The following is a 24,332-nucleotide window of genomic DNA, read 5'->3' as shown; positions in this document are numbered from 1 at the left end:
GTATAAGGCATCGTGACTCAGGAGACAAAAGAAAAGATGAACACAAGGTTTCTAATGCATCTCCCCTTCTACCTCCAGCTGTGGAGCCTGAGAATGGGGAATTTGTTCTTTGGAGTAACTGAATGTCAAATGCTTTCTTGCTTTCAATGTGGTCCCTCATCTTAGAGCTCATTATTTCTTTAAATGTATCTAAAGATCACTTGGTAATTTCACCTTCTTATGCAACTTAAGTACAAGAAAAAAGGTGCTTAGCGTGTTCCAGAGTGTTTGATCCCAAGCTTTCATGTTGTCTCATGCCTCTCCTTGCACTGGTATGAGATAAAAGGAATCCAGCTGTTTTCTTGTTAAAGATCAAGGTGATCAGGATGGCGATTCAGGACATAACTATGATCGCTGCAGGGAGAGGAGAGGCTGTGTGATGTTTTCCTATTAGGCACAGTATGTCAGATGTATGTAGCTGTCCGAACGGGTCATTTTATGCCTATTTGTGATTTCTCTGTTGTTGTTTCTGTTGCCAGTTTTAAATTCCTGGCATCATCCTCAGTAGAACTGAACAAGAGCTGTTATGAGTGGTCCATTCCAATGGTAAGAGAATAGCTAATGTTTCAGATTCTTACTGTGTTGCTGCACTGTTCTTCACAAGTATTAACTTTACTCTTTATCCTCACAATAATGCTGTGAGATAGAAGATTTTATTCCCATTTTACAGGTGAGAAAACTGAGACACAAGGAGTTTAAGTAACTTATCCAGGTTACATTGCTCATAAGTGTTGGTGGAGCTGGAATTTAAACCCAAATAACCACGCCAGGAATAGGATGAGGTAAGAGAGGGACCCAGGGCACATAATTTAAGGAAGCACTCTCTCTCAGTCTCTTGGAAGTGCAGGGTTCAAGCTTGAGAGTAAGTGCCTCCTTAAATTGTGTGCCCAAGGCACTTCTTTGCTGTTAGCCATACTTCAGTCCCAGCCTTGTAAATAACCTTGGTTTGGAGCCTGGGTAGTATTAACCTTCATACTGCCTGTCTCTCTGGTCCTGACCCTTATGGATCAGAGCCAGCCTTCAATGAGGAAGTAGATTGAAGAGCCTGAAGAGGGGTCTGTAGGTGTTGAAGAGACTAGCAGAGATAAAGACCTAAGTAGGTATCTTTCTTTAGATTTCTCCCTTGCTCTTGGCTGGGCATTCTTCTCTTGCACTATGTTCCCTGCCACTCTCCTCTTTTATGGCTTTGTCTCACCCCATCCTACTCCAGTACAGAAAGGAATAAAGATACTCTTCACCTGAGAGGTAAATCTCTGCATCCCACAGAGAAAGCATTAGAACAGCATCACAGCGTATGGTGTATCCTCAGTCAGGCCCAGCTGCCCCCAAGTACCTTATTTCATCTTGTCAAGTCCAGACACACTCTGAAATGTGTGTTGGGGTCAAAGATAATCATGAATACATGTCTATAAGGCATCTCAGGATCTTAGAACAGGGTCTGGTGAAGGGAAGTCAACTAGCCTTAGAGGAAAGGAATGGGTGCCCAAGATTTCAGGGCTATTGCCCTGAAATAGCAGTGAGAATTCTTTTCTTTCCCAAACACTGTACTCTTGAAAATCTTTTAGTACATGTGGTAGGTTTTGAAAGGTATCAGACTTTTCCAGTTAGCTGACAAATGGCGAAATAATTAGTATATCGTTAGAACAAAGAGGTCCTTTTGTTCAGTCCTGTAGAACCCAAGACTTAGGTAACCACTAGGACTAGAGGCACTAGAGGCTGACAACATGGGAATTATCTCTGGTACTCTTCAGAGATGGGCCAACCTACCCCTTGACTCAACAGGCCATAGAATAAGCACCTGCGAGCTATTTTGAACATGTGTGGAGGGCCAGCAGCAGCTGGGGTTATAGTTGAAATGAAGGATGGTGAATGTTATGATCTGGTAGCTTTTTAAAGCTTCTCGGCATCACACTGGAAAGTTCCTGACAGTTTTCTAGACAAACTTTTAACAGTGAATCCCCAGAAGAATGGTTGATGATGCCTTCTCATCTCATATAGACATCATGCCAACAGAGCCAAACGGCAAGGACCTCACCACTTGGACAAGTCCAGAAGCACTAAGCCAAAGGAAGAACTGAACTGTGAACAAGCATCACTTGCCTCTTTGATCAGGTTCATAAATCTGGGTCCAAGGCGCCATGGCTTGTGTCGATGGCACTGCAGGGAGCTGACAGTCAGCTGGGAAGCCCGGTGGGAGGCAATGGCCACCATGTACACAGCATCATACATCAGAGCCGCTTCAGTCTGTGGAGGAAGACACACACCACATCTTCAATTCCACCTTTGCTTAGCTTCCTTTACCTGCGTAATCACCCTGCCTGCTTCCTTATCTTCTATTTTTCTGAACTCAGCAGCCATTTATTCTCCAGTTGAACACCTGTCATTCTCCAATAACTATTTTTCTCTAAAATAATACCTGATATGCCAGAAAAAATTGTAGTCATGGCTCTGCTTTGTTTTAAGTTCTTAAAAAGAAAAAAGAAATGGAACTTGGATCAGCCACAAAAGACTTGACTCAGGGAACAAATATTTTTGGAGTGTCTAATGGTAAGCCCAATGTTAAGATCAACTACATTGAGTTAGAGGTTCAATATTGGATTCTGTTTCTCAGTGTTTACCTATCTATCAGTCTATTTACTTGTTTATATTTGGTAGAAAGAAAGTGCTGTGAGTAAAATTAACATGTGATTTTCAGATAAGGATACTCATGTTAGGACACTTCCATTTACCAGAGTCAAGAAGGTTGTAGTCATAGAGTGAAATTCAATGGCAGATTTGAAGAGACCTTCTGAAGAACAGACATGTGGAACTTCCTCAGAAAATATGTACTCTTGTTAGCACTTACTTTCCCGATAGAGATTATAAGTAGTCATTCCTTTGGGGAGCTGGACGTATTCTTCAACTCCTCATGAAATTTCTCTCATTTGCAAAATTTCACATAATGCTCTCAGCATTTTATAAAATATACTGCCCTGTGGTTTTCTTTAAGGATAAAATCTTATGATACCTTCATATTTTACTTGAGGATTTTCATAGCAACTTCAAATATATTAGCTCATTTGAAATTCTCAACAACCCCACAAAATAAGCAGAAGAGATGGATTAAACTATTTATTATGTAGGAAATTGACCTCCAGACAGTATATTGATTTGTGTAAGGTCATACATATAGCCAGTAATTGGGTAGTTAAACCAAGAATCTAGGTCTTATAATGAAGACTATCATGCAGTTTTCCAAAATCAGTTGATTTATTCAACATATATTTATTCATCATTTATTGAACATGTCTTGATGGAGGTAGAAAGAGAAAATAAGGGGAACTACATCTTGCATTCTATTAATCTTTGAGTCCAGAGAATATCTCTACTTTGAATACTTATTATCCTGTTCAATCTCTATCACTGCATTTTCCATATACTATACTTATTGTTTTTACATCTCTTTCTTGATAAAAGTGCTCAACTTCATTGTTTAGTGGCTAGCACAGTTCTTGGCACATAAAAGTTGTTTAATAAATGTTTGCTGAAGGAATTAATATTATTTCATGCTTAAAATAAAATACGCTTTTGTGAAAACTGTATAATCCCAAGGTTTTATGATGTATTTCTAAGAATAATTGCTTCACTCATACTTAATATGAGTGATATATAGAAGCTGTGATGGTGATAATTGTTAAAGCTTAAAAATATTCTGGTCATGTCAGTTCAAGACTGATATAATCCATTTTATAGATCAGAAAGGGAAATTAAGTGACTAGTCTAAGGCTAATCTATTGACAGAATGAGACTGTTAAAAATGTAATCTATCATAATAGCTGGCATTTATTGAGCACTCATATGTCAGGTGCTATTTCAAATATTTTGAAAACATTTAATCTTCACCATGACTTTTACTCCTTTACGGATGAAGAATTGACAAGGTTAAATGTTGCCCCCAAACTAGTGGTGGGAAAGCCAAGATTCAAATGCAGGAAGTTGGTGTTAGAGTTTATGCTCTCAACCACAAAGCTGAACTGCTTCTAAACCAACTATTTGTCTGATGATTTAATGATTATAATAATAAGTCAACAGTGGTCAATATCCATTGATGATTAACTACATGCCAGGCACTATAAGCATTTTACAAGTTGTCTCCTTTAATTACTGAAGTTAAACCTTGGAGGTAGGTATTGTCCCCATTTTACAGACAGAGAAATTGAGGCTTGGAGATATAGGAAACAACTTTAATAACTTGCCTAAAGATATGTAGCCAGTAAAGCAAGGAATGAAGATTCCATCTCAGGATGAAAGTTTAGATTTCAGAGCTCATGCCCTTAACCACTATGCTATGGGGACCTGGACCTTTTTAGCAGTGCAATATGCCTTTTTGAAACACTTTGGTATATATATTCACTAACTGGCTGATTGATTTGATAGAGAAGTGTGAGGAGAGGAATTCCAATGATCTAACTTTTTCATAAACTTAACGTAGAGACTAGGATTTTAACTTTCTTTGTCAAGGTTGTCTCTACACTGGGCCAGGTAATAACAAGATTCAAAACTATAGACCTGACCAGTGCTTTCCAAATTCAAGGAAAAAAAACACTTATTCTTAAACTATGCTTCCCCTTGTCATAAAGTGTTTTCTTAAATTGAGGAGATATTTAAGTATTTTATAGCACAAATGAACTACCACTGAATTTCCTCCCCTTTTCAGTTTTATGCTGGAGGCCTGCTTACCAAACAGCAACTCTGAAGTCATTTTAGGTAAATGTAAAAAAGAAAAAGAAAACTGGCGTGTGTTTCAAATATGTTTGTGTTCACATTTTATTTGCATCTAAAGCCTGGAAGAGACCACAGTGCTCAACGCCTGTAAGAGAAGCTTTTTGCAACAACATGTATCATGAAACAGGCATATTGAAAGTGGGCTTCTTGCCAATGCACAATGTTTTGGTTATTACAATGATGTGCAATAAAGGATTAACTCAGAGGGCTCAGGATGCTCAATCTCTGCACATTCCGAAGAAAGGATTAGCCTTTGACTGGCTTCTGGGAGATTACCTCCTTAAAATATCCTGCCTGATCAGAGTATCGTTGTATCCCTGGGGTCTTGGGTAATGCAAATAGTTTATGCTAACAGTGTGATTTATGGTGAATGCCTGTTTTTGTTCACTTGGGGCTCTGGACCATGCCATATCAGTTTGACCACTGGAGTGGCTGGAGACCAACTAAAGTCAGCTGTGTAGGTGCTCTATGCCTATGTGACTGACCACCCCCCCACACACACATAAAATCCCTGGACACCAAGGCTCAGATGAGCTTCCCTGTTGGCAACACTTCATAATGTTGTCACACATCTTTGCTGTGAGAATAAAGCACTGTCAATGCAACTGTCCTGGGAGAGGACCACTAGAAGCTCATGCATGGTTTCTTCTGGACTCGGTCCTTTGTGAGTTTTTCCTTTGCTGATTTTAATTTGCATCCTTTTACTGTAATAAACTGTAACTGTGAGTATAACATCTTTTCTGATTTCTGTGAGTCCTAGCAAATCATCAAATATGAATGTGGCCTTGGAGACCCCAATACAAAACAATGAGATGCTATGTCACCTTAGGGATGAGGACTAAAAACATGATATGGCCCTATGGAGTCTCCACATTTATCTGCCTGCCTGGTATGTAACTGTTGTTGGAGAAAGCTAGAGGAGACAGGGAGACCTAGCCTTTGGAAAGCAAATGAGCAAAAAGTATAGATTTCCCATTTTCTCTCCAAATTTAGAAACGTTCTCACTAACCTGATATGGATAGACAAGTCAGTTCTCTAGGAGGGAAATACTTTAAAATAATACCTCATCCCCCTCATTTCCTGAATTTCCTTTCTTTCATGGTGTTAACAGTTTCCTCTATTACAATGCAAATATCTCACCCACAGCATAGAGGTAACAGAAATTTGTCTCTTAGTATGAATTAGCTGGTTTCCCTCTTTTCTGAGACATGCCTCTTGAAGTAATGAGGATTCTGATAAGGGTGGGAGGACTAGTGTTTTGCCTACATGAGCCCTGCTAGGGAGCAAAAGCTGGTGGGGGTGGATGCTTCTGAGGGTACGAAAGTGCTAGGAGAGGTGGTGAGCACGCAGGAAGTAGGGGAGAGCAACTCAAGAGAGAGCTGGGGTTTAGAAACAGGTTGTGGAAGGTAGCAAAGATATCACCATGTACTCACAGTCTAGAAATTCAGTAATTAGGACTGCAGCTCTGGCATGTCCAGTGAGGACTGGCCCAGAAGTTGGCATATTGTGAGCCTCAATGAGTATTTGCCAGCTTTTGAGAAAGACAGGAATAGGGGAAAGAGAACTATATGTGGAGTTGGAAAACAGATCTGAGTGATGCTACTGGTCATACAAGGTCACACATGTCCCAGGGAATAAGGCACCTTGGGCTATATGTGCAAACTGAGGAATGTGTCTCTTGTAAATAAATGGATTCTGGCTTCAATAAGACAGAATAATAATTCTGCCTCTGTATTTCAGAACGTCTTTTGTTCTTCTTTGATTGATTACAAATTGGCAGAACAGCAGGTATCATCAAATAAATTCAATTCTATGTTCCTAAAGACTTTATATATGTTAGTTGATTTAATTTGTAAAGTAACACTGTAAAGTATTATTATAGAGATTTACAGATGAGCTAGGAGGCTCAGAAAGACTAAATAATTTAGGTTATTTAGTTATTCAGGGATATAGCAAAGACTAAAAACTAGGTTTTCCTTATCTGGAAAGATCTTGCTTTTTCTACTGAATCTCACTGCCTATTGTCTTTCATCACAAGGGTAACAGTGGACACTCAGGGTGGACACTAAAGTTGGACACTCAAAGTGCTCTTCTCTGTGGATCATTATAGGAAAGACTTAGATGTAAGATAAGGGTACTGACTTAACTACTCATCATGAGTGCATTTGAAGAACTGGGAAGGCAGATGACATCGATGTTTTGCTGTTCCGATGACTCTGCAGTATTGAATCATACACAATTTTAGGTTCAAAATCAGAGAAGACTCCATCTGAGAATGGGCCACTCCATTACTCTAGTTTATCCTCAAAAGCCAATAGATCAAATTAGCCCAAATGCTGAGAGAAATTTAAACATAGAGAAAAGGAATGAAGTAGATTTTACAAAATCACTCTAAACTTCAAGAAAGTTAATTAACATTTTGGTTGATAAAACACTTTTTTTAATATCTCAAGATGTTTTCAAATAATGAGTTTCACTATTTTTGAACTCTATTGACTCGGTAACAGTTTTCTTAACTCAATTTTAACCCTGTTTTTGGTTTTTGTTTTTTTGCTGTACATGGGCCTCTCACTGTTGTGGCCTCTCCCGTTGTGGAGCACAGGCTCCGGATGCGCAGGCTCAACGGCCATGGCTCACGGGCCCAGCCGCTCCACTGCATGTGGGACCTTCCCGGACTGGGGCACGAACCCGTGTCCCCTGTATCGGCAGGCAGACTCTCAACCACTGAGCCACCAGGGAAGCCCGTAACCCTGTTTTTTAAAGTCAATATTTTTTCTCTAATTAAATTTATGTTTCTTAAATCTGAAGTCAAAATTTTTGGACTTAGACATGGCCTACTTCTTATTTTCAGATTTGGATGTGTTTTGACATAATACTATTCTTTGAGGATATTTTTAGTGTATGATGTTCTAAGAAATTCTTAATAGTTAAAACTTTGAAGAGGAAAATAGATAAACAGGTGGAAAGTAAAAATACATAAGTTAGAAAAATTCCTATATTATATATTCATATGTACATCTGTGTATGTATGTGGCACACAGAAAAATATGACTATAAAGAGCTAAAGGGAAATTCACTTTGGAGAATGGTGGGATAATGCGTGTGATTTAGGAGAAAGAAATTCTATTATAGTAGGGTATTACTTAAATATTAATAGTGGTTGGTCTATTGCTAATTTTTCAAATAACATTATTACTTTAGAATAATCTATTTACTAATCATGTCCACTTCTCATTTATAGAAGCTCTCTTTGAACTTTTGCAGTATTATTTCAGGCCTACATGAGTATTTTTCATTTAATATCTTGAGTCTTAGTAGACCTCAATTCATATTTATTTAGCACATTAATTCCTTTATTAAATACATATTTATTGAAGATCTGCTCTGTGCCAGTCCTTTCCTGGTGCTGGGAATAGAGCAGAACACGAAAAGACAAAATCTCCAGCTTCATGGAGTTCATGTTGTTATAGGGGATGACAATGAACAAATATAAACATGACGTATTGTCATAAGGGCTACAGAGAAAGGTAAAGCAGGTTAGGGGAGATGACAACAAACAAATATAAATATGACATATTGTCATAAGGGCTACAGAGAAAGGTAAAGCAGGTTAGGAGAGGGGGAATAACAGGAAGGGGACTTATTATATTAGGTAGCAGGTTCATAGAAGGCTTCTCCGGTGAGGTAGCATTTGAGCAAACCTGAAGAGGGGAAGGTTCTAGGCAATGGAAGCAGCAAATCCTGGAGATGCAAGAATGAATGGAATGCTGGGCCTGAGATATATAGGCCCAGTGGAATTGAAACCAAAGGACTTTTTAACTTTAAGGTAGAGAAGAAAGAGTTTGAGTACAGAGGCAATTTGAGAACAAAGACCTGTTAGCACTGGGCCCGGGCTTGGGGACTTGGGGTGTGCTCTCTTGACTCAATGATCAGTCCTTTGGATGCCCTTATACTTGTCCTTTAACCTTTCTGTGACTCTGTTTCTATATCCCCAAATTAGCCGCCTCTACTAGAAGCCAAAAGGAAATAGTGAACTGCAAAATGGACTCTTTGGATAAATAAAGGTCAACACTATGCTTCACAGGATCAATTTCAGGGCTCTATCTTGAAATGACGATGGGATCCGACTACTAGTGGGCAACTGAGTGCTACCACTGTTTTCGACTAATAATGTCATGCCCTAACATAGCTACTGTACCCAATTTTACAGCAACCTGGCGAGCCACCGTCTTCTGTCCTAATAAATCCCCATTTCCTTTTTATAGTTTATTATAATAACAATAACAGCAATAATAACAGAGACCCCTCTGGTTAGATGAAAAGACAATGAGAAACTCTAGACCGAATGGGATCTCTCATCCACTGGGAACTTGGCTCTGCCATGCTTCCTGTCCACAGGACCGCTGGGCCTGATTGGGTGAGAATGGAATGGCTCTATCTCCCTCATTCAGTGGTTTGCTTCATCTCAGTCAATATGTACAAACTGTTGTGTCAGCTCAGTATAACTGAAGGGAACAGGCACTTCTTTGCTACATTAAGCCATACTTGTGATGAATATTTAATGTTTGTCGCGAATCCACAATCTGTGTTAATATAGCTCCAAACTATAACTCTTTTAGGCGTACATACCAAGCATAGGTAAAAACCTCATCCTGTGATAGAGATCTTGTTTGGGAGGTGGGGTTGGGGTATGGGCAGAAGATTTTGAATCATATTTGAACACACTGGAATTATAAATCCAGCAGGAAACCTCCCCCCCCCAAAATTAGCACCTCTTTCTCTCTCGCTCACTCGCTCCCTCTCCCCCCTTTTCTCTCTCTTTCTTTAGCTTTTCTTCTTCCTTTTCAGAAGTCTAGTATGTCCCTGGGTATTCTCTACTTATTCTTATTCAAAGCAATGTTTCAAATCATCCTAAGACTCATTTGTACCAAAATGCTTTCTATCATTATCTTTCAGATCTCTTTGTGTATTTTGAGTTATTTCAGGTTTAAAAAAACAGAGACCTTGAACATGGGATCCTCCAGAACCACTTCATTTATTCATTTATCCTTTTTTGTCATTTGTACCTCATTTAAAGAAGGTAGAAAAAGAAGAGAAATCTCAAGTTTATTTCTATGTGCGATGATACCCTTCAGTTACCAGTAAATTGCATCTTAAAAGCAGTAGTGTTTCTCCTGATGATGGGAACAGAGAATGAAATACTATGCCAATTTAAAATGCTATTACCTGGCCACATTCCCAATATCTTTTCCTTTGGATGACACTGTTCCGGCACAGAAATCTTTTTTTTTTTTTTTTCCTGCAATTTTCTTCCATCACACAGGGAGCTTCATTAGAGAAGTGCATTTGACAATAAGAGACAAATGATGTTAGTGAGAAGCTCTCTGATGAGGCAGTTTGCAATTTATCTGTTCAGCAGAGTACCTGTCTCTCCTTAGGAGGCAGGCTTGGCATCTGCTTCGAGAGCGACATATGGCTGGTATAAAGCACTGTCAGTGTCTGCAGAGGTGTACCTCCATGTACCCAGGATGGGAAGAATGTGAACACACCAACTCTATGGAAATCCAGATTTTTCCACATGCACTTCTGCTTGCTGAGATGTAGGAGAAGCAAGGAAGACAAGCTGGTTCTGCAGAACCTTTATAGGCAGCTTGCTCCTCTCTTTCCCTCCCTCCTTCCCAAGGTCACATTCCCAGGGGCAACCCTCTCCCCACTTACCCTTGCTTTTGTTTATGCTTTGTCTCCATTTGGCTGACAGTGGTGGCTACTCCTGTTAACTTTTTTATCTGAGGCCATTACTCTCAGGAAGCTGAAAATAGCAGTTTTTGATAGTAGCCATGCACAGGCTTTCAAAATTGTAGTCCCTATATATGAACCTTCAAGTTGTGAACTTTCAAAGATTCAAATGTGTGTTTCATCAACTTCAGTCGTGAGTGAAATTGCAGTTTGCCCTCCGTCTCCTATTGCTGATGATCTGTCAGCTCTACCATCTCCCACTTCCTCTCCCATCTCCAGTCAGTAACTCTTCTTGCCTGTTCACTCGATGCCAGCCTCTGTATGGCAGCTGTTGGACTGTACTAGTGTACTTTTCAAGGTACTGTACTGTAAGGTTAAACACGTTTCCTTTATTTTTTGTGTTTGTTTGTTTTCTATGTATTATTTCTGTGAAAAGTATTATAAATCTATTATAGTACAGTATTATATAGCCTATTGTGTTAGCTGGGTACCAAGGCAAACTTTGTTGGACTTACGAATGAATTGGACTTACGAACGTGCTCTTGGAAGGGAACTCGTTCATATGTAGGGGACTTACTGTACATAAAATGTTTTCTCCTCTTCTCATACAAGTCAAGGCACAGGTTATAACACTTTTCCTCTCACTATGAAAAGCATATGAGTTTCTTTTTTTTTTTTTTTTTTTTGGTACGCAGGCCTCTCACTGTTGTGGTCTCTCCCGTTGCGGAGCACAGGCTCCGGACGTGCAGGCTCAGTGGTCATGGCTCACGGGCCCAGCCGCTCCACGGCATGTGGGATCTTCCCGGACCGGGGCACGAACCCGTGTCCCCTGCATCGGCAGGCGGACTCTCAACCACTGCGCCACCAGGGAAGCCCAAGCATATGAGATTCTTAACCTAACCTCTAAGGAAGTCAAACATCATCTCGAATGATTTTATTTTAAAACTACTTACTGTCATCATGCCATCCAAAAGGCCAGTCCCAGGCCTGGGTGGGGCCTGCAGTCTCTCCATGGACCACTTCTCAATGATGGATGACACGTGAGGATTGTCAACATTAAGCAGCCGAAACCCGGTCATATTTACACCACTGTACCTATAGAGTTCCAGATCTAAAGCAAATAAGTCCTGCGCAGTATTAAAAATGATAAAAGTAGAAAGAGTTAACATTTTCTGTGCTCTTTAGGCAAAAGAGAACTAATGATTGTAGAAGCAACAAATGATTAAAACAAGAATGGCAGCCATCATCACACTGGTTCTATAAAAGAACATTTCCTCTTGTTTTTCACTTGCATGCTGCCTGACAAACTCTAAGTAATCAGTTTCCATTTTCATCCTTTTTTCTTTTTTTTTTTTTTGCAATACCGTTAAAGTTGGTATAAACCAAGAATAAGAATTTAGCTGCCAATAATTAGTATGCCCTTGGGAGCAGGATGTGACATTCTGAGAAGCTAGAGAATTCTGTTCCTAGGATATAGTCTTTGGGGAACTGAAAAGGATCTTTGTGTCCATTTGATTCACTGCTTTTATTTTCTAGATGAGGAAACTGTGGTTCTGAGTTGTGATGTGACTGGCCTGAGAATGATCCACTTGTCAGTGGTAGTACCACCCTTCTCCCTCAAAACTTGCTGCCCCAGGCTGCCTTGAATCTTGCAAAGGAGGTGAAGTTTGGAACTTGCATATACATTTGATGGAAAGATAACTCTCAGCAAAAAAAAAAAAAAAAAAAAAAATACCATTCCCTTGCTCACTGAAAATAACCTATGTCCCATATAATGAGAGCATAAAGAATGCCTGGGACAAATAAGTCCTGAGCAATATTAAAAATGATAAAAGTAGAAAGAGTTAGCATTTTCACAAGCTTAGAATAAGAACCAAAGTGTTCTCTTCAGAGAATAAACTGGAGCCTATGGTTGTGTTGATGTATCTTAACAGTAGTATTTGTTCCCTTTTAGATAATGTTGCAGGGAAAAAACTTGAACCCACTCTAGTATTTTCCATTACAGGTGAAGCTGAGTGTAAACCAGAAGTTTATGTTGGCTCATATTTAAAATAGACTTAAGTGATTATTTCAACTTTTTCCTGTAAAGAAATGTTAGACACTAAAACATATCATTAAAATATCTCACATTTATGAATAAACCAAATTTTCAAAATAGCATTTAACAGTTAATAAAAGAGAAAAACTTCCATAAAAATTACTTACCAATGTAACTGCTTCATGAAAGAACAATACAAAACAGTACATTATTTCTGATGATAGTGGTTACTAAAGAGAAGTAGCTTCAGAAACACTCCGTGATTTATATGTGCAGAAGATGCATATAGATTTATTATTTTGAATAACTCTTTTCTACATCACTAGTTCTTCCCAAGATAACTTTGGATTAGACTGTAGAACTATAAGAATGCACCTCTGAACTCGCTCATGTAAGAAAAAGTATACTGTCTTTTAAATTGTTATATTTATTTCCCTCGCACTAACTAATTTTTCCTTTAAGTTTCCTTAATACTCATGAGCAAGAGTGGTAGGAATATAAAAGCAAAGCATGGCAGAATGCAGATAAAACCAAAGGAAATTGCTTAAAGAAGCAAATTTAAAGAATAAGACCCAAGGAAGAATGATTCCTTTAGCACACTCAATGAATAGAAGGAAAGTTACTCAAGATACAGGGGGTTCAGACAGAAACTTCCAGGATGCATATTGAATCCCCTATTAATTCAACAGTACAAAAATACAATGTGCTAAAATGGATACATTAAGCATGTGCAAAATTAGCTTGGTTTCCAAATTGTTTCTATGCAATATACAATATGGAAAATTTGAGGCCCAATTTTCAACATCCCCTTGTTAGTGGAGGTTGAGGAAAGCAAGAGTGTGAGGGCAACTGGTTTGTCCTTCCATTGAAGACCAACCTTCTTAGGTTCCTTTGTTTATATTTTTCTCAAATTTCAACGAAGCCAACTCAACTTGTGTGTACACCTGGGAAGGATAGGAAGTTCTAAGGCAGATGGCAATCTCACCTTGAGTAAGACCTACGTGTTCATGGTGATGGGGAAAGGACCATATTTGTGATCATAGTAAGATACTTTCCAGTTCTCAGGGTCTCCCTCAACTGTTCTGACAGAGAACCTGATCAGGATGTCAATGAAGGAGGGAAGACCACGGAAACTTTAGTTCAGGAATTTCTGCCCTGCATCCCACTCCCTAGCTCCAAGCTCAGGAGCAGTGATAATTTTGACAACTGCCCCAAAGCATTTGTCTCATGGCATCCTCTGCAACCCTTCATGCTCTTAGAAATACTTGAGTTAGGAGTGGAATTTACTACTTCTAGAAGTATGTGTATGGTAGCTGCCTGATACTTGTTCCAAATTCTTTGATTTCCCTAACGTACTAGCCCTCCTTGCCAGTTTTATTTGGTAAAATGATACTCTTACTGAATCTCCCAAAATCTGGGTAGATTTTAGTCGACACACTTTTATAGGTTAGAAATGGAGGTTGGCTCTGTATTTTCTTCTCACGTAAAAGAGTGGAGTGTATGTGTTGGGAGGGGTGTATTGTGTGTGTGTGTGTGTGTGTGTGTGTGTGGCGAGAGCTATCACATCATTTTGATTTGTTAACTGCCTAAATCATTCTCCTTGATCTGATAATCTGTCAAAATTTAAAGTTGTATAGTTTCTTTTGAATTTCTCCAGCTTAGAGCCATGATTTTTCTTATGATGAAAAATGTTCAATGTGGAAAGCATCTCCCAAGCTCTTTATCTTGATGGTCTTCAAAACACCTGACAGGTGAACCTTGGCTAATCCAGCTATCCACTGGACACAGGTGGGGAAATCACATCAGATCAAAGAATGCCAAGATACACTTCAGTGTGCCCTCTAATGTATATAGAAAATGTAGATGACTCTTCTTTATTAATAGTTTGTACTTTGGCAGTTTCTATTTAATGAAAGCTTGATTTTAATTCCTTTCTGGGTGCACTTGCATTGATGCTAGTTAAGAAAGGAAAAAGAAAGAAAGAAAGAAAGAAAGAAAGAAAGAAAGGGAAGGAAGGAAGGAAAGAAGAAAGAAAGAAACAAAGAAAGAAAGGGAAAGAAAGAATGAAAGAAAGAAAGGAAGGAAGGAAGACACCTGCTGTTCAGCATTTCTGGATTTAGAGGGTTCTTAGGAAAGTAAAACAAATCTCCATGACAATAACTTGCCTTGACACTGGTGGGGCTGACTTAAAAATAACTGAAGATTTTTTTTATAGTGTGGAATACATTTCCACCAGATATGCTTACCAGGGTTGTGAAAAAGTAATGATAGTACTCAGTCATCATGCCCATGAACAGGATCTGCAAAAGAGAAATAAGAGAAGAATCAGAAACAGAATTATAATAAGAAATTGATAATTAGTAGGTTGACTGCAATAGCTTGGAGACATAGAATAGGAAGGGGCTTTGGAAATCCATAGACCAAGTAGACCAGAAACCTGAGACAAACCAATGATTGATGTGGAGCTAGGATCCAGGCCACTGACCTCCATCCAATGCACTTTCAGTATGCTATGTTTGACCTTCATGGAAGTAATTGGTCTGACGATCAAATTTAAAATTAGTTTATGCTCAAAAAATTTTATATCTGGAGTTGTCCATAATGGCAGAGAGCTTTGCCTTTCCTACTCCTTGGGTTTCTGAGTAATCTCATGCTTAGATATATATTTTATTGATCTCCTTAGTTTTAGTACTTATCATAATGCCCCAGAGTAAAACTCATTAAATGTTAAATTGGCAATACTGATATGTAGATATATTTAAATGAGGATTTATAAATATGTATATCTCGGAAACCCTTCTCTCTACCCCTTTTCCATCTTATCCCATAGAGTGAGTAGGGGAAGAGAGGATTGTTTATAGATAGAAGGATGGGGACTATTTTTATACCAAGTCTCGCTGCCTCTTAATTCTGAATCTGTTACCTAATTGGGACCCTGACAGTTCCAAACATCCTGTGTATATTGTCTTTATTTGGTGGGGAGGGGCAAAAAGGAGGTAGACAGAAAGGACAGGGGTTCTAGGTAGAGGTAGTTTCTTAAAACTGTGATTTTACTTTTGGATTCCTGAAAATGGTGTCCACTGAGAAGAAACAGTTGCAAATGCTTTGGAGATAAGATATTGTCATCAATCTTTTAAATCAAGAGTATCACCTTCCTTGGTGCAGGTCACAAAGGACTGTTTGAGTGCTGTATTTTTGGTATTTACATAGAAATGAATGGAGAAGATTCAGAAATGAAACTTTCAAGACAGTTTCCCCCACAACTCTGATATATTCTGGATGCAAATGAGAATCCCCTCTGGAAGTTTTAAAATCGGATATTCTTAGGCTCCATCCCAGAGACATCCAGAATTAGAATTTCTGAGAGTGGAGCTTCTGTATTTCACAGCAGTGGCTGATAATCACTGCTTTATGGAAAACATGTCCATTTGCATTAAGGAACAAGGACTTTCATAACTTCAGCTGAAGAGATGGATTGAAAAGTTCTTCAGAAAAGCAACACAAGTTATTGAAGTTCTTATAAGGTGTCTAAGATATGTAAACTAGAATGATTTTACATGAAAGGGGATAAAAAATGGAGAGGGTATTTGGAGACGGCATGTAACATAAACGAGCACAGATCTGACACTTCTTATGCCCTCTCTGCTAACATGGAAACCAGAGGAATATTTGGTGAAATTGTAATGTCATGAAGGCAAGAAAAATGACAGGAAACTCTCTCTATGAATCATAAGCCCACAGTATGTAAGTCACTCCTATGGTGATAACAAGACCAGGTGCACAAAAGGATTTTTAAAAGGGTAGGATTGCTTTAGGGCCATCAATAACATTGAAAATCATGCGTGGTGAGGTCTTATTAGCTGGTCTCTTATATCACTGGAGCATAAAGAGCTAACCTGCTGAGGTCAGTCAGGAATTCAATTTTTCATTTAGGTTGTTAGTATAACTGCAGGCAAGACTATCTCTTGAAAGGGAACTGGAAAGTTTTATGTCAAGATATAGACCTGGACACTGAGGTTTAAAATATTGTTGCTGAAAAAACACAAAGGCACCTGAGTTTCCAGCTTTTCACATGGGCTAATTTTTCTTTTTAAACTTTATTGTGGGGGCATTTGATCACCATTTGAGAGTATAGGCTTTTTTTTTAAAGCAACCATTCAACTAATTATTATTATTTATAATTTCTGGAAGCAAATATTCATTTGATATGTCTCTTACTTAATGTTAGAAAAGAGTCATGCAGATGCAGTGAATAAATAACTAATGGACCTGCTTTTGTAGCAGAAAGAATCCTTGGGCCTTCCAGATACACTTTTTATATGATATACTAGAAAAGTCCCCCTTCTTGACTTTCCTACCTAGTGCCTGGGTCAGTGCTTCCTGGTTCTTCCCTTGAATTTCCTAGAAATGAAAATTAAGAAAAAACTATAGTCATGGATCACTGAGCTGTCAATTTTATGGACTCTCTAGGACACGGGTGAATGAGAAATTTTTAGATAGAAATAAAGCCAATAGCACCAAAGCTCTTTATAATGGTTTGTACACTGGTTGGGATTGGCTGCTCTGCTGTCAAATGGTAGTATACTTTATACTTTATAGCATTCACACCACGATTTTCTCTCTGCATGTTGGTATTTCAGCTAAAAGTCATCAATGGTTTACGAAGATGTCATATCAAGATAAATGTCAGTTTTTCAAATAGTGTAATCATGATATGGGGATTTTTAAATGGTTCTTTGCAAAACTGACTTTTTCTTAACGAACACTACCTTGTTTGAATTTTTTTACTGTATTTTGCTGGATTGACCAGGAGGCACTGACTTAGGCAGTGTACACTTTACCAAGACAGTATTACTAGGAACTAGTCTTGCTCTATTTAAATCATTTTTAATGGTGCAAAACACATCACATCACACACACTAATAAGTAATGAATGTGGCTGTCAATACTATTTGTACTGATGGCACGTTCCCCTTAATTGCTTCCACCAATACTTTAATAATGGTTGTTTCCTAACAGAATTATTCTTATTAAATATCCCCTTGAAACCTGATTATTGACATAGATTGATAGACTGTAAAAACCTAGCCCTTTCAATAACATTTTATATCTATAGTAGGGATGTATTTAATACCTATTAGTCTTCTTGATTTTGGAAGACCCATAGTGTGGACTTCATTAGTGCCATTTCCAATTTTCCAATGTGATGTGATTGTATTTCCTGGCCCCTTGTGCTTGGGTGGAGCCATGCGCTGGTTTTGGCCAAAGAAGTGGGAAAGATACTGACATATGTCACCCTCCAGAGATCTCACTCACCCTGACAGGTGACTACTATGATTATCAGTGCCAGACAAGCCGTTTTTTTGTTTTTGTTTTTCTGAATAAATACAATTGTCTGTTTCATGAATACTTCAAGGTATGTCATGACTTTCTTTTGATTACTAGAGACTTTAGGGTCAAAATTGTGGGTCCTCCATTAGCAACTACTCAGGAACATAGGGTATATATTCTATGTGCTAATGCCATTCAGCTTTATGTTTTTCTTTAACTTTTCCCTTGGTACCAACTCTGTCCCTTTCTTAAAAAATATTTATGACTTTTTTTCAAATGTATTTTTCTAGGCTGCTTCAGTTGTTTGTATAATAAAGATATAACATGAATAAATTATCATGGTTGGGAGAAGCGGAATATTTTTTTTTTTCCATAAAGAGAGATGAACAATTCAGATCTGATATAGCTGGGTTGGGTTAGGGTAACAAAAAGGCCTCTAATAAAATACCATTCATAGTTAATCATATTCTATGTCCTTGCAGAATCAATGATAAGAACTCAAAAGTTCCTGTAGATGGTGGTGGTTCATTTTACATGTCAACTTTACTGGGCCGAGGGGTGCCCAGATTAAACGTTATTTCTGGGTGCGTCTGTGAGGCTGTTTCCAGATGAAATAAGCTTTTGAGAGAGCAGGTGACTCTTCCCAATATGGTGGGCATCATCCAATCCACTGAGAGCTTGATTAGAATAAAGAGGCAGAGGAAGAAGGAATTCACCCCTTTTCCTTCCTGCCTGACTGCCTAAGCTGGGACTTTGGCATTCTCCTGCCCTTTGACTGAGATTTTCACCACTGACTCTTCTGATTTTCAGGCCTATAGTTTCAGACTGTAATTACACCACAGCATTTCTGGGTCTCTAGCTTGCAAATGGCAGACTGTGGGCCTTCTCAGTCTCCATAGTTAAGTGAATCAATTCTTCATAATAAATCTCTTCATATGTATTTCCTATGGGTTTCTCTGGAGAACCCTGGCTAATACAGAGACCAATACCAAAATACTAAAAGTCCTACATACTCTGCATACGTATGACATTCCTTTCTATCTAGATAACACAATCCTTAAACGAGTGAGGGGAAGAGAGGCTGACACCTACGTGAAGTCTTTCTCTGTATTTTGCTATTATGGAAATGCCACAGACTATTCTATTGTTTCAGTGGCTAGAAAATAATTACTGTTTTCTTTCTTTTGTAGTCAAAATGAATCATCAGAAAGCAGAATAAAACTCATTGGCATCTTTACTCTTGTCCTGCCCCCTAGGTTCATCAGAACCATTTTTTTCTTTTTAGATTCCATGTATATGTGTTAGCGTATGGTATTTGTTTTTCTCCTTCTGACTTACTTCACTCTGTATGACAGACTCTAGGTCCATCCACCTCACTGCAAATAACTCAGTTTTGAGAATGGACTTGAGGACACAGAGAGGGGGAAGGGGAAGCTGGGACGAAGTGAGAGAGTGGCATGGACATATATACACTATCAAATGTAAAATAGATAGCTAGTGGGGAGCAGCTGCATAGCACAGGGAGATCAGCTCAGTGCTTTGTGACCACCTAGAGGGGTGGAATAGGGAGGGTGGGAGGGAGACGCTAGAGGGAGGAGATATGGAGATATATGTATACATATAGCTGATTCACTTTGTTGTACAGCAGAAACTAACACACCATTGTAAAGCAATTATACTCTAATAAGCACGCTAAAAAAAAAAAGAACTCATTTGCAGTTGACTCCTGGAAGGACAACTCTAATGACCCCACTGTTATCAAGGTTCTCTGAAGCACAGTTGTTGTTCACTAACTATGATGTCTCCACATTTGCCCAGCTGTTTTCTGGAGTTTTTACAATAGAACTCTCATGGCCTTGTTCACAGTAGTATTGATTCTTCCTGGTCAAGCTCTGTTGTTCTTTGCAAAGACGATCTTTTGGATTTAGATGAGTAAATGTATCACATACAGCCTGAGCATCACAAAGACCGTGTTTTAGTTTGTCTTGAGAACTCTCATCCAAGTCTAGATGAAGAGAGTTTGTGGAGTCTAATTCCTATGGTTGGTGACAGAGTTGGTCTATAAGACACTTGGAAAGTCTCTGAGAAAAATCTTCACATAACATGTCCTGGTATAAAGACGCCTATGTCACATTTCAACAGGATCATTTTTCTGAAGGCAATGCAGAGCTATGGAGACAGCAATTCTCCACAAACTCTCAGCATCCATTGCTAAAAGCAATTCATACCTCACAAATAATTGGCATAACGCTGCTATCATCGTAGCAGAAACTTGAAATGGAACCTGGAGTGCTCCTAAGCATTTTTGAGGGATTCTTATAATATTTATAAGGGTTTTTATTACCACATCTTTCCATTGAAAAATAGGTGTATTAGAAGTTTATATTGACTAACCTAAAGTGTATTGCTCCTTTTATAGCCTTCTCAGTATCAGGATAAATTCTAAACCATCAGACATGATTTCTAGTCAATAATTTCAAGTGAACAACTTCCAAATATGTGACATACAATGTGGCTAAAATAATGTTTTTACCTCAAGATAGAAATAAGTTATTTCAGCATAAAATAAAACTTCAGGAAGCCAGTTGAATAATATCAAGTCTCAGAGAAGCAGTTTTAAGAAGAAAGTTTGAGCTCTAGGATGTAGCTCTTTCTCACCTGCCAACTGTGGTACTTTAGGTTGCAATTGCACTATCCTCTGAGCAGAATGCTCCTTTGGCAACATACTTTTTAATGTTTGTCACCAGTAGAACAAGCTAGGTAACTTAGGCCTTTAGATCAATCTTTATTGATGCAAAAAAAGACACTCATAGAACACTGAATGACTGTAACATATCTACAAAGGTAACAGTGGAGTGTATGGAAAATAGCACTGGATCCCTGAAAACCCTTACATGTAGAAAACTACCCATATCCTTATGGAGTAGGATGAATAATGGCCCCTTAAAAATGTCCACATCCTAATTTCCAGAATCTGCTAATATGTTACTTTACATGGCAAAAGAACTTTGCAGATGTGAATAAGTTAAGGATCTTAGTTTATGGGGAATTACTCTGGATTATCCAGGTGGACCCAGTGTAATCACAAGGGTTCTTATAAGATGGAAGCAGATGGTCAGAAGGTGGAGAGGTGATGTGAAGATGGAAACAGAGGGAATGAAAGACAATGTGATGTGGGACCACAAGCCAAGGAGTGAGGACAGCTTCTAGAAGCTGGAAAAGACAAGGAATTAGATATTTCCTGAATCCTTCAGAAGGAAAATAGCCCTGTCAACAGCTTGATTTTAGACTTCTGACCTCCAGAATTGTAAAAGAGTAAATTTTTATTGTTTAAGCCACTACATTTGTGATAATTTGTTACAGCAGCAATATGAAACCAACGCTCCACATTTGCTCATCTTTCTGGGATTATGGCCTATGAGATTGCACAATTTTGGTGTATTGATATCAAGAGCATGTATCAAGAAGAAAAATGACTTGCTTGAAGTTGAAAACGTTCTAAATTTCCTTGTGCCCCTCCATTCACGTACATATACTAACCACATGCATGTACACAGATACAGATACTCACAAAGAGTCTAGGGTTTTCCTTCCATTCGAAGATAGTGCTATGCCATTTACAAACGCAGGCCACTTTCCTCCTGCCTCCAAGTGAAATCAAAGGAAAGCAAAGAGTATTCCACACAGTGTAGGTGAATGGAATAGCTGCACTATTTGAGAGTGTCTTTCAGTCTTAATTCCTTTATAAGCTTCTCTCTCCAGAGGTATGGTCAGAAGAAGAAGGGAAGCTGATACTAATAGATATTAATAAATGGAGTGGAGCCCAATGAGGTTTAGTTTAGCTTCAGAAGATAATCCTACTAGAAGAGCCACATGGCATCATCCAGGTGCACAGCAGAAGAGATTATGCTATTTAAGGAGTACAGTTTGCTGACAACAGAGCAGGAAAAAAAAGATTTCCCCTAGCAGAATGAAATAGGCAACGTGGCAAATAGGAGAGAGTGGAGCTTTTGGAGGATTACATGAACCCAAAGAATAAACTCTCTGCAACATCCAAGGGAAATTGGTGGAAATATGAGGTATAAGAAAGACTACAGTAGAAGAAAAGTTTTAACAGCAAAGAACTGAACGAATCTTGAAGTTGGAAATTTAACAGAGAATATGTTGCATACACTGTAATCTTTGTGCAATAAGCTTCTTTGGTAATGGTGGTAATAAAAACTATACCTCAAATTTGCCTGAGGGTGACCTTTGGAGGGAGAGATTAGTCATGTAGTCACTAAATGGTGGTCTTGCTGGTCTCATGATATCTCTGTAACACAATAAAGTTATCATAATTTTGGTCCTGTTTCTCAGATTTTTGGCTTTTTAGATGACTTTATTTTGTCAATTTATCTAGTAGCTGTCAGGCTTAGAAAACAATTATTTTTATCAGTGTTTCTCAGTGCATTAGTATCTCCAAAGAACTCTTTGAAAACACCCATGGCTGTACCCTATCCCTAAATATTCTGATTTATTTGGTCTAGGGTATGTTCTAGGCATTGGTATCTGTGACACCAAGACTCTCCAGGTGATACTTACATACAGCCAAAGCTGAGAACCACTGATTTATATTAACCAAACTCATATTTTAAAGGGATAACAATAATGATCAAAACTACTATTTGATGAGTGTTACAACATGTCCACTGCTGTAACAGGTTCTTTATCTACTATTGGGGAGGAAGTGTTATCCCCAGTTTATAGATGTGAGCATAGTTATAGTACTTGAACCCAGGTATGATTTCAATCCTGGGCTCTTTGTGCTATATTTATAATAGGAGGTATATATGGGAGGAAAGTCAGTAATTTGTGCAAAGTCCTTCTGTACTTTGAGAACCCAAATAAAAACATATGGTTCTTTGGTGAGAGCAAAGTTAGAAGGACAGGAATTGGATCTTCATCTTAAGGAATGAATCCATCAAGCCAAGAGAGCTTGATAAGTTGCCCCTCTATTCTTGTTCTGAGAGCTGGCCCCCATTATAAAAGGTTGTACCATGGATGATGCTGCAGGTATTATGAGGAGCCTCACTCAGTTTTCCTCTTTCTGTCAGGAATTCAGACCTACATAGCTCTTCTATTATAACATCTCTTTAGATATTACAATTAATTAGATTCCAATTTTAAATCCCTTTAGTGATCTTTCAGGAAGAACTTTGGCCTCTTTAATGGGGTCAGCTTTCATGAAGAAAAGATAGTTTGGGACTTTCCTGGTGGCACAGTGGTTGGGAGTCAGCCTGCCAATGCAGGGGACACGGGTTTGAGCCCTGGTCCGGGAGGATCCCATGTGCTGCAGAGCAACTGGGTGCCTGCGCCACAACTGCTGAGCCTGCGTGCTGCAGCTGCTGAGGCCGGCGCGCCTGAAGCCCGTGCTCCGCAACGGGAGGGGAGGGGCATCTCAGTGAGAGGTCCGCGCACCGCAGCGGAGACCCAACACAGCCAAAAATAAATAGATAAATAAATTTAAATCTTCAGAAAAGTAAAAAAAAGTACTGTTTAAAAAGAAAGGAAAGGATAGTTTGTAAAAAAAATTGTAATGCAATTGTTAAAATTGTGTGATACACATAATAATAGATATTTTTGTGTGCTTGATGTTACAATGGCAGTGGACACAAGGTGCTTAGGGCTTTGCATGGCATGCTAAACAATGCGGGCTTCATACTTAAGGCAATAAGGGGTGGGGCGGGCACTCAGGAATTTCAAACTTGAGAGGTGTAAGATCAGATATTTTATTTAAAATGAACAGTTTCTGAGGTCACATGGAGGCTGGGTAGAGAAAAGGAGAGGGAGGGGACTTGTGACTGAGAGGTCAATTGTTCTAGCACAGGAGGAAGATGATGAAGGTGATGGAGAAAAGGAGGTAGGATCTGAAGCATATTTAGAAGGCAGAATCTACAGCATTTGGTAACTAATAAATAGGAAAGGTGAGGGAGAGTCAAGGAGATTCCCAGGTTTCTGGCTTGAGTAATCAAATGGTATTTCTGGTTGGTGGGGGAAAGGATGAGTAGGAAGATGCAATATGTTAAGTCTGGCGTGGAGATTTAATGACATCAGATGAGATCCTCATAAGGTTGTGAGACTTGGTAATTCAGACTGAAAGGAGGTTTGGGAACCACTATTGTGATATGATAGAGGAGGTGATGCAGTGATAGAGTTAGGATTAGGAAGCACTGTATCACTCTTGTAGTTTTGCCTAGATACCATATCACTAATAATACTGACGATGCTAATCCATAACATGTGGAATACTTCATGCATCAGTGGTGGGCTGCTTAGTGCCTTATAGGCACTGTCACATTTAACATTTCTCAAAACAGCATGAGCTATGGGTTATGACATTCCTATTTTACAGATGCAGCAAAGAACAAATAACTAAGTCCTCTAC

General features: G+C 38.8%; 1 protein-coding gene across 8 annotated transcripts in view; it reads right to left on the bottom strand.

Annotated features, from left to right (window-relative positions):
• GRIK1 (glutamate ionotropic receptor kainate type subunit 1) overlaps positions 1-24,332 on the bottom strand; it is a 419,685-nt gene that overhangs the window by 113,207 nt on the left and 282,146 nt on the right. For all 8 annotated transcript variants that reach the window (XM_029214401.1, XM_029214404.1, XM_029214399.1 and 5 more), the window contains 3 exons: positions 14,824-14,877; positions 11,493-11,666; positions 2,140-2,283 (listed from right to left, as the gene is read on the bottom strand). In XM_029214401.1, coding sequence (XP_029070234.1) covers positions 2,140-2,283; positions 11,493-11,666; positions 14,824-14,877 — 372 coding nt within the window. The remainder of the gene's footprint in view (positions 1-2,139; positions 2,284-11,492; positions 11,667-14,823; positions 14,878-24,332) is intronic.

The sequence above is a fragment of the Monodon monoceros genome, unplaced genomic scaffold, assembly GCF_005190385.1.
Source record: "Monodon monoceros isolate NGI ecotype Baffin Bay Population unplaced genomic scaffold, NGI_Narwhal_1 Super_Scaffold_11, whole genome shotgun sequence".
Lineage (NCBI taxonomy): Eukaryota > Metazoa > Chordata > Mammalia > Artiodactyla > Monodontidae > Monodon > Monodon monoceros.
This window is presented reverse-complemented; position numbering and strand designations above follow the sequence as displayed.